The 14,420-nt window shown below is 43.2% G+C and overlaps 2 protein-coding genes across 3 annotated transcripts; both read right to left on the bottom strand.

The window, feature by feature from the left end:
* Window positions 1-246: 246 nt before the first annotated feature.
* Window positions 247-8,054, bottom strand: sanbr (SANT and BTB domain regulator of CSR). 2 transcript variants are annotated; one of them, XM_076285944.1, is made up of 22 exons: window positions 7,761-8,054; window positions 7,164-7,271; window positions 6,770-6,920; window positions 6,314-6,503; window positions 6,075-6,168; window positions 5,695-5,933; window positions 5,328-5,386; window positions 4,974-5,134; window positions 4,774-4,860; window positions 4,388-4,498; window positions 4,032-4,155; window positions 3,424-3,576; window positions 3,115-3,263; window positions 2,840-2,939; window positions 2,721-2,753; window positions 2,507-2,606; window positions 2,278-2,366; window positions 2,139-2,167; window positions 1,824-1,897; window positions 1,438-1,526; window positions 1,135-1,226; window positions 247-751 (listed from the first exon to the last, which is right to left on the bottom strand). In XM_076285944.1, exons 3-22 carry the CDS (start codon window positions 6,917-6,919, stop codon window positions 715-717), a joined length of 2,160 nt encoding a protein of 719 aa, XP_076142059.1. In that variant the 5' UTR covers window position 6,920; window positions 7,164-7,271; window positions 7,761-8,054; the 3' UTR covers window positions 247-714. The 2 variants fall into 2 exon arrangements, with proteins under 2 accessions (XP_076142059.1, XP_076142060.1); XM_076285945.1 differs by lacking the exon at window positions 7,761-8,054 and adding an exon at window positions 7,478-7,743.
* A 728-nt stretch (window positions 8,055-8,782) lies between these two features.
* On the bottom strand, window positions 8,783-12,340 carry pex13 (peroxisomal biogenesis factor 13). Its single transcript, XM_076285942.1, has 4 exons — window positions 12,071-12,340; window positions 10,834-11,555; window positions 10,452-10,574; window positions 8,783-9,935 (listed from the first exon to the last, which is right to left on the bottom strand). The coding sequence occupies exons 1-4, from the start codon at window positions 12,139-12,141 to the stop codon at window positions 9,625-9,627; spliced, it is 1,227 nt and encodes a 408-aa protein (XP_076142057.1). The 5' UTR covers window positions 12,142-12,340; the 3' UTR covers window positions 8,783-9,624.
* Window positions 12,341-14,420: the final 2,080 nt, after the last annotated feature.

The raw sequence follows: 14,420 nt of genomic DNA, 5'->3' as shown, positions 1-14,420 counted from the left end.
AGACCAAAAACTTTCAATATCTAAAAAAGTGATACCGACGCAGGACAGTGATAAGAAATTATTTGGAACAAAGCCATTGTTATGATACTGACAGACTATAGGTTATCAATAACAAACTGATTTTGATGGTTTACAACTTGTTACCACTTTTTACATTTAACAGAGAGGACAGGAAAACAAAGAAGAAATAGTTACCGTTTCAATGTTTCTCTAATACATTTTAACAGAAGATGGACAAAAGACAACTTGATTTTAAACTTTTTATTTAAGACTTTTAAGACTCTTTTTAGCCTCAATGTTGCACAAATGTTTTAAGCCTACATGCCACAAGAAGGTAGGGATGGAGTCACAGGCATCGGACCATCAGGGTTAACCATTCATTCACGTCACCACAGCATTGCCCTCTCAATAAAATACTAAATTCTCACACAGAGATTGATGAAGTGAATGGAGGTGATCAGTCAGTCATGTTAGTTGAACTTCAGGCCAGTTATTTCAGGTGATAAGAACTACCTTAGCTACTGCAGACCAAGCAGGCTGGGGACCCGGGTCCAGAAGTGGAACCGAACCAGACGGCGTCATATTGGGCCTCTGAGCGGCTCTGGGGCTGGAGGGGAGCAGAGGGACGTGGGGATGGGGGGCTCTGGAGGATCCATCTGGACTGCACTGCTGCTGAGCATCTTGTTTTCTTCTCCAGTCCACATGTTGCGGCTCTTATGTTGGTCTGGACTGAACGAAGCGTGACTTCGCTCTGCAGACCAAGAGGAGGGGGACAAAGGGAACAAAATGCAATTTGTAATGGTATATGCAGAAGAGTGCTTAAAAGGAACAGTATACATGTATGGCAATGTATCAATGTATAAATTAATGATGTATAAAAATGGCTATTATTCCTTTACTGTTACGGCAATATTTTTGTTCAACCCCTTGAATTCAAGCTGAAACTGTACTCTTCAAACATCATGATTGCTGGATTTCAGATCCATTCTGGTGGTGTACAGAGGCTAAATGACAAAACTTGTGTGACAGTGCAAATACTTATGGAACTAACTGTGTGGTACATACAAGGGACAAAAATGAGATCTGACACGTGAGAATAATTTCAGCACTACACTACATTACGATGTGATGTACCTGTGGGTCTTCTCAGAGCTACTATGTCGTCCACTTCCTTGGGAAGCACTCCTGAACTGAGCCTCAAGCTTGGAGTAGATTCCTCCTGCATACTAGAACAGCATCCCATACAAAAGTAATGAGACCCAAAAAGATGCTATTGCATGCTATTCAATGACCACAACCACCACAGAAGCTTTCAAGTGCAACCCAGTTCAAGTCATATTACTTGTACATAACTTAAGTACAAAATAAAAATGCTTAAAGGCAGTAAGTATATAGAAATGAACACAAGGATGACCATTTTGGGAGCTTAGTGTTTACCTCTTTCACATCCTTGGATTTGTTTTGTTCTACATCACCAAACCTCAGTTTTGTGAGATGTCCGATAATTTCCACCATCCTCCGTTGATCTGAGACACAGGTCGGAGAAAGCAAAGCAGGAGCAAATCAATGCAAAAGCTTACAGATACTGAAAATAGAAGACTCCACGTGACATGAATAAAGGATCTATTTTTGGCCAATCACATCACTGCCATAGCTGTCAGAGCTTCTTTTTTAAACTAAGCAAATAAATAAAGTCTACTAATAACTTTGTTCCAACACAGCTATTACTATCAGGATATTGCATTTAGACAAAAATAGGGCATCACAGTTATTTTAGCGTGTAGCACTTCAGACAAGGGTGGAGAGCACAGTGAAAGGCATACCGTCTTCTCTCTGAGCATCCTGGTTGAACCGCATGGATCGGGAGCTGTCCCATTTACTCTTTTGGATGCTTACACTGTAACCACATCAAATTTCAGTTCCATGGAGCTAGCTTTTGTTGCATGATTAAATCTTAGTTATTTTGAAGTGAAGTATGATCAGAATGGAATGATTGAACAGATCACAAGCACAACATTTACTTGCGGAGTGAGACACTTGTGAACAAGATTCAGAGGGCGTTTGTTATGTATGCATTGCACCCCCCCCCTCAGGATTTGACAGAATGATCATAGTGCATGACTTATGCGTGTACTCACGTAAATGGAGTGGAATCTCGTGAGGCAGCCTGTTCGTAACAAAAACAAAGGAAATGGTCAGGGCTATATTTCGCTGGCCAACAGCGTACAGTACACACATTGGAAAGAGTGGACAGGAGACAGGAGACAGGAGACACACCTTCTCTACACTCTTCTCTTTGCGCTGAAAGTTGGGTGAGGAGACCTGCCTCTTCAGTGGTTTGTTTGATTTCCTTGCTTTCTTTGCAGCTAGTCGGGATGAAAAAGAAAGAAAAAAAAACTTTAGTGACAATAATATTTTAACATAGCAATGTCTGCATTATAAAATATAAAAATGTAAGCAAAAGACTGATGCCATCTACTGGCCACTCCTTGTAAAGGCAAATGACCTTGCTTCTTTGAAACCTCCTCTTCATCCCCAACCTCATCTTCAGTGACCTCTGACCCTGTGGTGTAGTCTTCATCCTCAGAGAGCAGAGACTGAGGACGCTGCAGGATGATACATTTATATCAAACACAGGACAGACACAACACATGGCAGAATCCACGCTACATTTATTTCTTTAATGCCATAATGGGGGGCAAAAAATGCTTTTCACAAACCAACTGCAGATTCCAGTTTTTCAGCAATGAAAACTGTAACAAAAATGAAAAAAAAAAAAAGTTTTAAACCAATGAACCATTAATAAAGCATGTCAAGTGTGGTTGAGAGGAGTACTCACAGCAGTGAGTTCTCCTGTTCTAAGACAGGACAGGACACCTGGCTCCAAAAGGATGCCGCAGTCTGTTGCTTTCTCTTCCACTGGAGGTGACTCCACAGGACTACAACACACACACACACACACACACACACAGTTCTAAGTATGTGATAAATAAGGCAGCTATATGGATCATTTTATACTTTGATTATCTTACTCGGATGCAGTATCAAGGGAGGCATGTGTACATACGAATATCTGCTTCATAAGTATGGATTTGGGGTAAACTTGTCCCTCACCTCTCAGGTTGTGGGGCAGGGGTCATACACACAGCATCCCTGTGAAGCAGGAGGTCATCGAGCAGTCGCGTCTGTGCTGTACTCACCGGATGGCCGCTGCAGTCACCACCATCCGCGGCACCAACAACATGATCCCGCATCTTACAACCCTGAACACAACACACAACCCACACTCACACACATTGGCTGGTTGGCTCTCCACAGCAGAATTAAACGCCAAACAAGGTCAGCATGTGTACACTCTCCTCCGACGACTTCTAGAAATAGCCTGACTGGCATGGAAGTTGGCATGGGGGCGTGCGGACATACCTTGGGCATGCATGTGGGGTCGAAGCGCAGCACTCTCTGGTTGCAGCAGGGGTAGATGCCCGTACCATGCCAGGCCTGCTCTGCCCCTATGCCTGCATACACCACCACCTCCGGGTGATATTTGCAGTGGGACAGCTCAGTGCATAAAAACGTCTGTTCAGAGAGATATAAGACACAGCTGCTTTGTCAACACAGTACAATACCAGGATACAAGGAAAAACATAACAAAAACAAAAATAAGCCAGTACCGGTATTTATCTTTTTTGTATTTAGTTATGATAAGGACAATGTGTGGTCTTTATTCAGTTGAAAACTGCTGATAAAAAAATAACTGCAAGCATTCCTCTTTTTATGAAATAAATGCGAAACTTCGCTGAGTCATAAGGCACATAAATGCGAAACTTCGCTGAGTCATAAGGCACATAAAGCTGACAAATAAATTCTGACTTTGGTTAAAGATCATCAGATAAAACAGTGTAATTTATCGATTTATAAGAACTTTATTTACTGGTAATAGCATCATGAAAAAAAAAACCTTTCCACAAACCAGCTGCAGGCTGTAAACTAACTAAACCAACCAGTCTTGTGTACTTTGACAATATGCTCACCTGTTTACAACAAGAGCAGGTGAGGGAGTTGATGGTTCCCCAGATCCTCCAGTAGACCAGCACCCATGACTTAAGCTCCTCATACAAACCATTCAGGAAGTCATGGATCTCCCAGCCTTTGTGCCTGAAGACCACACGATCGATTGATAGATAGATCGATAGATAGATAGATAGAGATACTTTATTGATCCCGAAGAAAATTAAGGACCAGAACTTCACACCTAATTCTGCCTCTTCAAAGGACAACCATGGGCATAGACTCTGCCACAGCATTTGGTTTAGCTGGAAAAACAGCAGAACAACAGGAACACACTTTTACTATGAAGACTTAAAAGGCCGCGGAGGGTCTTGTTCACCTGGTGTGAGTGTATATAATGTTGCCATGAGGGTCGATGTTGATTTTCCCTGGAACACAAGGGATTTTCCTCTCTGTGTCCTTGGTCAAAAGTTTGTGGCAGAGACCACATCTGGGAAGGGACACACAAAGTAGTAAAATAAAACTGAAACAGAGAACACGCATATCCCCATAACACTATTGTTTGGGTGCAAGTTAAAGCGAAATAGAGCAATGTGCCTTGAAAACATTACGCACATACAAATTATTAACGGGAGCTGTTTTGGAGTGCAAGTTGATTTTTTTTATTTTTATATTATCTCATACATAGTAGTCAGGTACCAGTAGTAGTAACAGTAGTAAGTGAAAGTGATGATTCAATCTAACTACCGGCGATGTTTGTCTGACCTGTACAGAGAGGCAGCACTTCCTGGTGAGTCGGAGTTCTCACGATCAGGTTCGAAGAGCCTCTCAATTTTCTTCTGAAATAATTTGCTTCAAGAGATATCATGCCCATTTATTGATAAGAATAATTTACAAAAAATATATATTCCCATAACATCAAAACCATGATATTGTTGGGAATGGAAAGGAAATTCAAAAGTTACCTTTTGAATTTGTCCTTTTTGTCCTTAATCTCATCTGCTTCGTTATGACTGAAGAGGTCAGCTATACGTGCAGCCAGGTTGCTGTTGATGCAGTTCATATTGCATGGTGTCGCTACAATGGCACTCATGTTTTTGTGACAGAACTGAATACAATCTTCAACCTAACAAGTCAGGAAAAGAAACAATTGTTGTAACTGTCTAACACCTTCCAATTGAAATACCAAGACAAACACCTTCTACATTAACATGCTGACACAGCACCATACCTCAATAATATAACTCACATTTATGGCCACCATGCATGCAGCATGCCATGAACACAAGATCACAATGGCTTCACATCACAACACTTACTAATGTATCCATCTTCAAGAATTCAGAGGAGATCAGGATTGAGATCACATTGCTGGGTTCTGTAACCAACAAACACCACAAAACCCACCACGTGACAGATGGCCAAAAGTAGAGCCCGCATGACACACACCACCACAAGCTCCCACACCAGAACAACACACAACACGGGTCACGACCCCACCCTGCACAGCACTACCAGACATGGATAAATAAACCAAGCACTGACAACCACCTAAAATGAGCGCTGTTAATATGAACAGGAGAACCCCCCCACCCCAAACACACACACACACGCACACACACACACACATACACACAGGCATTTGTGAGTGAAAAAAACCCCCCATAAGCTTGAGTTGAGTTTTACCGAGCTTGGGCCTCTCGTGGTGACTCTCGGTGTCGGCATTCCTCTTGACATAGTTCATGAGCCAGTCGAAAATCTGCACATCACAGTGCACCGAGATGTCCACCTCCTCCCAGCGCTGGGGGTCCACTGACAGGTACTCTGCGAAGTAGCGCATCTCACTGATCAGCAGATCCCGAGGGCACACAAAGTCCTGCTTCAGATTCTTAGCCTCATCGCACACGTGGATGACCATGTTATGGCTGTGAGGGGAGAATTAAACTCTTAGCACTGTAAACTTAGTACAAACAGGGACTCACCTTCAAACTATGACATTGCTATTAGCTGTTAGCATTAGTAGCTGATGTCCCTGACATGCCCCAGCTACAGCCAGCCAGCCTTACCTCTTCCCACTGTTCACCCTCTCTCCCTCTTCAGACGCCACATTGCTCTCGGTTTCAGCCGCTGCTCCTCTCCCAGAGGGTAAAACCGTAAGGCCTGTGCACAAACCACAGAATCTTCCGGTAAAGCCAGGAATGGTGCTCAAGAGTCTTATATTTTGGACACACCATAAAGATGCCATCTCTTATTTCCCATGTGATTGCTGGCTAATGCTTCCTCGACACATCTTGTTAATGCCCACCTGAAACTGAGATGGTGCTCTGGTTGGCACGTGCGTCTCCTGTGTCTCCTGTCAGCTCCAACAGAGACGACTTGATGTAGGAGGAGAGAGTGTCTGATGGTGAGCTCCCACCCACCGTCAGTGGGTTACACTGCTCATCCACAAGAGGGAAACTGCCAGTGTTTTTCAGCTCCTCGAACCTACGCGCACACTGCACACAGGAGAAAATGAATATGGGGAACAAAGGGGATATATCTCATAACATTAACATGTCTGAATCCATATAAATATTAAGTGAAACACATGCTGTACTTTTATATGATCTCTTGGCACCACCCTCCATAAGAGGCTAGTGCACCGGATAAAGGATGTTTTACTAAATTAGATAAATAAGGACTGTAGAAAAGGTAGTTGCAAGTGACTACTACTCCCTAACTAGTAATATGGCAAGATTTGGAAGTTGGAAGCTACATTTACCTCCTTCGGTGTAAAACCAGGGACCAGCTTAGCCACACTCTCCCAGTTAATGGGCTGTGGCATTCCCCAGAGAGAGCTGAGCACCATGTCCAGGACCAGTGTGTTGTTGTCATATGGGAAATTGTTGTTGACTGAGCACAGACGACTCATTCTGAGAGGGATACATATTTAAATGATTGTAACTGTGTAATAATAAAAAAGGAGCAGAGGGTAGCCCTGCAGTGCAAAGGACATAGTTTTGTAACACTGCCACTCTTCGACATTGTTAATCAGACGGTTTAAGCATACCCTAGACCAGTTTTGCGAGTCTAAATCAAACTCAAAACTGCTGCTATCATATCTTCAAAAGATACATAAATGTGTGCTCATGGCTGAGTGAGCTATCTTGACTTACTTGCTTATTCTAGTGGATGTTTTATTGCGACAACGTCCCTCGTCTGTCGGATGCCGTCACCAGATAACCTTACTTCTTCGGTGCGCCGGTGGGGAGGCCAGCTTTTTTCTAAAGTAACATGTAACAGTCTGTAACAAATGCTAAGTTACGTCGCTCAGCGGAAGACAAAAACAACTTATAGTAAGAGCTTGTTGGCGTACCAACCAACGTTAAGATAAAATAGCTAGCTACTGAGAATCAGTAACGTTAATCGATAGCTATGTTGACAGCCCAAAATTAAGACCATCATAATACTATGTTGAAAAGTTACTTACAAACATGTCTTATTCTTTGAGTGGAAGCTTTCGTAGTTTCAATGAATGACTAGAAACCCATGTGAGCATTCATTAACTAGCTAAGTTAGCAAACTACAAGTAGCGCCGCTGCTGCTGTATGGTAACGTTACTGTCAAAGAAGTCGGTTCTGAGCAAAAATCTAAATAGCTAGCTACTGCAGCAGCGGCCAACCTCCTCCCATCAAGAACACTGACAAAGTGCCAAAATTGATGTACGGGTAAGAGACGCAATCATTGCCACTCTGAGAAAGGGGACAGCTTACTTGGACTGTGGAGAAAGCTTAGGCGGGCGTAGCATCATCTAGCTGTTCAATCTATCCCTTGCTCGTGCACTTCCGGTGCCGCAGTGCAGCAGGTGCAAATATGCGTCCTCGTTGCTTGGTGACAGCATGACCTCCACTACCATCCTCCTCTCTCCTGCTCCGACTTTATTTTCTTGAACAATCAGCCCTTGCTGACGTTACCTTCGTGGCAGTGATGATCTGTACATTTGCTTGTTATGGTCCGCGTTTGCAAAAGCGCTCGTCAAATGTTGACCTGAAGCTGGACGCATGCAAGGTCATGAAGTCATGAACTCACATATGGCTTAACAGTGTCATTGCTTTTGTATACCTCCCTCCCTCCCTTTTGTATTACGTATACCTCCCATAAATGTAGTCTCAAAAACGCTTTTACAAAAGCTTCTACCAACTCATGATGCCACTATATGTTTTGGCAACACCACCATCTGCTGGTGAAAGTAAAACCTCACAGATTGCTTGTATTACCGCTAGATGGCCGTATTGTACGAGTTAGTTAAACGCCATAACTTCATTGCAAGTCATCAGAGGCATGTTTGCTTAATTCACAGATCACCCTTTCTTCTTCCTGGTTAACTTGGTTTGTTACAAAACCATTCGTTCATTAGGGTTTATCATCACTAGATTACAGATTTTAACAGTGGAGTTCAGAAAGTCATATAGGCCTACAGCTGCATGTGAACAGTAGGGCCTATACTTTTCATATGGAGTTGGTGGGCTACACCACAGCATAGACAATGGATTATTTTAGGCTACTTGCTAAAACCCCATCATATTGTGATAGTTTTAAGAATAGTATGACTGCCACCAGATCTTTTGATGATGTCAAGCTAGGCTCATTGAAGTCAATTGAAGTATTTAGTGTTAAATATGGATTATGCTAGCAACCTGCTTTCAGGATAAAACTGGCAGCAGGACTCCTGACAGATGCCTGGTTATTTTTTTATTTAACATAGAGAAATCACTGGGGTCACATTCAGACAAGATAGTTTATGGACATTTTTATTCCCAAAATATTGGCTAATATGTACATAATTACATAGTTGTAAATGTGTCAAGAAGAATTAACAGGCAAAAATGAAATAACCGCAGAAAAAAAGTGCATATTTTCAGGAAGGATTCAAAATGAAGGGATGTAAAAGCATAAAATGGTTTTACTCATACATCACACTCAAATGGGTTAGCAAGAAAAGCCATCAATCTAAACTGGTACACATAATGTGGTTCAACAGTACGCCCTTGAAATATCATAGAGTAGACCTACACAATATGAGGCTGTTGCAGTATTAACAACGGAATTCCTGGAACATTCCTTATTTATGACCAGGGGTACACGTTAATGATGTTTTCAACTATTTCATAACAAGCAAAAGAACATTAACATCTCCTTCCTTGCTTATTTTATCAACAAACCCGATAACTGAACATGTGTTATGAGGGCACATAATGATTTGACATGTTATGGCTTTGATCTGACTAATTGTATGCTTCCACAATATCATGACCGCAATGTTAATCACAGCCGTATATAAAACGACAAACGCATAAAATAATTGTCGTTGAATCCACGTTTGTTTCTGTAGATAATGTTCACTGGGCAATAAAGCATGGTTGTGGGACTGTGTCATGTACCAGCATCAGTGAGGGGCCTAACTACGTTGCAGTGCAGCCACATACAGTTGGATTCTCCCACTCCCACTACTAGGACATGGACACGGGAACACAAGTCACCTGATCTGGCGACAGGGAATGAAGTGAAACCACACACAGGGCTTCCAATACATTCTATAGTGCATTCCGCACACTAAGCACACACAATCACACGTTCCTACAGCAGATCCATCTTTTCTGACATCATGACTACTGAGGCAGGGGCACACGGGGCTGGCGTTTCCCGGAATACTGACTCCAACATCTCTTCCGGGCAAGTTTGCGGCAGCACCGTGGTGGGGTTGGAGCCAGAGGCAGAGGCCAGACCTGGCTGGGGGGCCTGCTGTTGCTGCTGAGCCAGCCTCTCCAGCTCCGCATGCCTCCTACCCCTCCTCTTGCCAAGGACCTTCACGTAGTTGGCAGGGACCAGGCCTGTGGTCTGGCCATCCAAGCTGGCCAGCAACCAGCCACGAATTCGAGGCTGTTGCTCTGCAGGTGTGGAAAAGAGGGAGAGAGGGGGTGGGGGCAGAGAAGGAAGACAAGATGGGAGCATATGAAACATAATAAAAAATAAAAAAAAAACACTGTTTCAGATGAAGGACATCCCTGAGGCCAGGTTCACATGCGCTGCGCTCGCCACTAGGTTGCTCTTGGTTGAGGTAATGTCCGAAATTTTTTTGTTGTGGTTGCTGCCAGGCTCAGTGTAAAAGACCTATAATTTACAGTGTGCTGCGGTCAAAGTTCAACATGGTTCAACTTTGACCGCGGCAAGCGCAAGAGCGGCAAAATGCAGGCCAGTTGTTGCGCACACAAGCCACTGACAATCATGGGTTTCATAGCGCAGCGCTGCCGCTTGCGCGTACAATGTGAACCGCCCTTGAGGTTGACTGAGATTTGTTTGCTTTTCTAAGGTATGACAATCATTCTCGAGGGCAATGAAACAAAATGAGGTGACTGAGATTTACAAAACCACATGCTGCCACACACTGCCACCCTCGTCCTTACCTTTGGGTGCAAGGTTGAGCATGTCTCCAGTCTGAAAGGAGAGCTCCTCCTCAGAAGCAGCTGTGAAGTCAAACTCTGCTCGGGCCACAACATGGTCATCCTCTCCATTCGCCCAGTTGGTGGCTGGAATGAAATTTCTAAATTAAACATCTTGAGAGTGAACTGCTATGCTCTAATGTCCTGCAAAAAAATAAGGGTCCTGAACTTTTTGTCTGTGTGTACTTGTTTTCACTACACATGTAGGAGCTAACTATTTCTATTTTTAAATAAAACAGTGTCATATTCTGTCAGAAAAAAATGTTACAGCAACAATAAAACATGGTCAAGCTGCATGGATGTGAAACAATTATTCTCATACAACATCACTCCAAAAGGTTTGCACCTGTTTCCTCTGCCCCCTCGGCAGACCGTAGAAGCCTCCAGATCAGGTAAGGGCCTCCAAGGACCACTGCAAAGAACAGGAAGATGGGCCACGACTTCACTGAGTCGCCCCGAGGTTCACTCCTTGCTCCACCTGATGAAAGGGCAATAGTAGCTGTGGCCTCACTGTCGGCCCAAAGATCCTCCACCTCTGCGTCGCGTCGTAGTCCTAGAAGCCTCTGTAGTCGACGGTACAAGTAGCGCAACGTGCGCACCAGCGCAAAGGCTGACAGTACTTTGGCAAAGTGTGCTCGCAGTCGGGAAAAGTGGTTGGCTACATCCAGTACAGCACGGAAACTGTTGTATACAGCTGAAAAGGTGGCGTCCATCATCATACTCACAGATGAGAAGGCGTGGACTATACTCTCGATCGACTGAAAGGCCCCGCGGCTACTCTCCTCCGCCTGTTGGACGAAGCGGCTAGGCTGTGTCTCCTCCATGCCAAAGCGACTGTAACCCAGAGCACCTCCACTCATTCCATACCCTCCATAGCCGTATGGACTGTAGCCACCATACATGGAGGTACCATAGTGGCCGTAAGATGATGGATAGGAGCCGAAAGTTGGGCGGTAGGACTGCTGGACAGGTCTTGGCGGCAACGGAGGTGCGACCCGTGTCAGACCAGGGGGGACTGAAGTGGACGGACCTATCGGCGTCGGTGACCCATGTCCAAAGTCTGTGGAACTAGATTAGAGGAGTAACATTATGGTAACTTGAACATCAGTGTGCGCAGGCTATTACATAATGTTATTGCGAACAGTTAAAAACACAAATTAGTTTTTGTCGCAGTCAACACCACTTGTGCTGAACAATGATTATCTGACCAGATAGATAACTTCGACGAACGTAATACTAATTAGTACTACTATATCATATATATGGGATCCTAAGATATAATAATATCTTAGGATACCATCTAGGGAGTGTGGCTAATCACCTGATGTTACAATTCAAAACTGCAAATAGTTCTTGAAATTGAAAAATAATAGGCCTTTCATAAGGTCATTAAATAGACACGTACACTTGCATGACTTACACTAGCATAGACCTAGTTGAGCAGCTAATTGCTGTCAATGCAAGTAAACAAAACAGGCCGCTAGGAATTGTTACTACAGCTAGCTAGCTTCCAAGCTAACTTACTATTGAGTGCCGCTAAGTAGTCACGTTAGGTATTTTCTAGGAAGTGAATTGATACTTACCGATAGTGCAGAGGTGCATTAACTGCTCCAGGAATCCGTCTCTCCCAAGGTTTAGGAGGAGGCTGTGACATCGTTCGAAATGGTTGTGAAAAAGAATCTAACTATCAAGAACCCTGATCCTCCGAAGCTTGCTAGCCAGCTAACGTTACTACAGCCAGAACCAAACTGGATACCTTCCGCATAACTGAAACGAATGGTGTCCAGGAGAAACCAATCGATTAGAGATTAGATCATCGTGACATTTTAAAGTGTTGATTAGTTCAGTCTGATGCATCATGCATTGTGCGATCAAGGCTTGACAGGGAGTCATGATGAACTGTTATTGAATCATCATCATACGGTGTTTTCCCCCTTTTCATCCATAATGTCAATGCCTATCCTTCTAATATCACAGTATGTTGGATTAAAATGTAAAGTGAACAATTTAAGCAAATGCTTATAAAATGTCTATGCGTGCTGCCTGGATATTCTTGTCCAGTTTTTTTAATTTGGCTGGTTGAGTGGTGCGCTAGTTCTGAACCCTGCGATAAATCCTCTTGTGTCCCTGTGCTTCCTCTAATAATTATGCAGATACCTTGACATAGTAATATTTCTGCGTGAGAAATGTGGCGTGTGAGCGTGCATGTGAACATGTTTTGCGTGTGTCTCACGCCCATTGCGACTTGAGAACCCTGGGGAGTGAGGGTGTTTGTGTGTGCGTTTGTAGGCTACAGAAGCATACAGTCCATCTGATGTGTCTGGACTCCAGAGCCGGACAGTAACGAAGTACATTTACTTGAGTATAGTACTTGAGTACTGTTTTGATTAATCAAATTTTTACTCAAGTACATTTGAGAGGCAAATATTGTACTCTTTACTCCACTACATTTCTATCCATAACTGTGAGTACCCGTTAGCCTACTTCTTCTAAAAAAAGGAAAAAAGAAAATTCTCGGAAACCCTCTGTTGTTTCCCTCTCAAACGTGATTGGATTGTGCAGGCGCCACTGATTGGGACAGCCTATCAGCAATCACCTTCAGCTTTCCGCCAAAGTCATTTAGATAAGAGATGAAACCATGGACGAAACAATGGATGAAGAGCAGCAGGTCCATCCCCGGAATGTGCCAACCTGTGGCCCCACCTCGCCAGACTATTTCAATTTTCTGAACAAGTTAATGGTACATAAATGTAAGCACTGTAGCAGTTAATGCAATATTTAGAAAATGTAGGCTATACTCTTGTAGCCTACTCTTGATACTCAAGTACTTTTAAAAACAAGTACTTCTACTTAAGTAGACATCTGACTGTTGTACTTTTACTTGTACTTGAATAAAATTTAGCAAAGGTAACACTCAGTCGCGGTGGTTAAAGTAGCCTATTAGTAAAAGTTAACATGAACTTGACACTATTATCAGTCACACACACACTGGAAACCACAGAAAGCAAGTGAACATGCACATAACAACACTAAAACATGACTTTTATCTCAACCATAAACAGTCCCATGAGCCTTTGTGCTAACTAGCTCAACTAGAATGGTGTCTCCCCCCTCTGGTCGCTACAATATTTTTAGAGAAAATAATTGTCAATCGGTCACATTTGACCACGCAACAGGAGGGTTAAAATAGGCCTATCCGTATAGCCTAGGCCTAAGCTACTACTGTAGTGCAGGGTCAGATGTTGGTACCACCACCTTTAGGACTGTCTTTATAACATTAAGGATGTCCGATAAGTAGGCTATCATAGAATAACATTCCCGCTAGAAAAGTATGTTCGGGCCAAAATCCAAACATCTGGATATAGCCTAGGCCTACAAGTTCAACCAAAATGTTAGAGAGATAGAGGCCTAACCCAAACCACCAAAAAAACCTGACTTCTAGCGATATGGGCTGTGGCATGCAAGCGCCTCAATGATCAGGTCCAGTATGTAGGAAATAATGGAAAATAAACTGTAACCATTCCAAAAATGATCACCATATGTTGTCAGAGAGTAAGGAAACACGATTAATTGAAAACCCCGTAAAACACATGAAAAAAAATGAATTACGGGGAATTTTCGTTTATGTTTTGAACGATTAATTCTAGAATAGCGTATTAATAATGGGCTAGCGCGTCCTCCTATTTGGGTTGCCAAATTAGCAAAGGCCAACTGTCAACAGCTGTCAGTTAGTCATGAACGCCTACGAGAGGCAGGCAAATTTCCAAAATTAAAACAAGAAACAAATTAAGTGGACATCGGAGGAGCTTCCTGAGATGGTGACGTCTTTGTCAAACGAAGAATATCAAGTCTGACGCAGAGCTGGCCATATTTCTCCACAACAGGTAGCCTAGGCTAAACTTCATCTGCATCGCTAACTTCAGCTAAATATGT

Source organism: Alosa pseudoharengus, unplaced genomic scaffold (genome assembly GCF_046254945.1).
Source record: "Alosa pseudoharengus isolate Yale_2024_CS ecotype anadromous, Long Island Sound unplaced genomic scaffold, YU_APseudo_1.1 YU_APseudo_1.1_scf_15, whole genome shotgun sequence".
NCBI lineage: Eukaryota > Metazoa > Chordata > Actinopteri > Clupeiformes > Clupeidae > Alosa > Alosa pseudoharengus.
This window is presented reverse-complemented; position numbering and strand designations above follow the sequence as displayed.

Coding starts and splice junctions, on each gene's coding strand:
- sanbr (XM_076285944.1), bottom strand. CDS start 6,919: ATGAGTCGTCTGTGCTCAGTCAACAACAATTTCCCATATGACAACAAC. Junction 4,499..4,773: donor AGTGCTGCCTCTCTGTACAG/GTCAGACAAACA, acceptor GTCCCTTCCCAG/ATGTGGTCTCTGCCACAAAC. Junction 4,156..4,387: donor ATTATATACACTCACACCAG/GTGAACAAGACC, acceptor TGTGGTCTTCAG/GCACAAAGGCTGGGAGATCC.
- pex13 (XM_076285942.1), bottom strand. CDS start 12,141: ATGTCACAGCCTCCTCCTAAACCTTGGGAGAGACGGATTCCTGGAGCA. Junction 10,575..10,833: donor CGAGGGGGCAGAGGAAACAG/GTGCAAACCTTT, acceptor ATTTCATTCCAG/CCACCAACTGGGCGAATGGA. Junction 9,936..10,451: donor GCTCAACCTTGCACCCAAAG/GTAAGGACGAGG, acceptor CCACACCTGCAG/AGCAACAGCCTCGAATTCGT.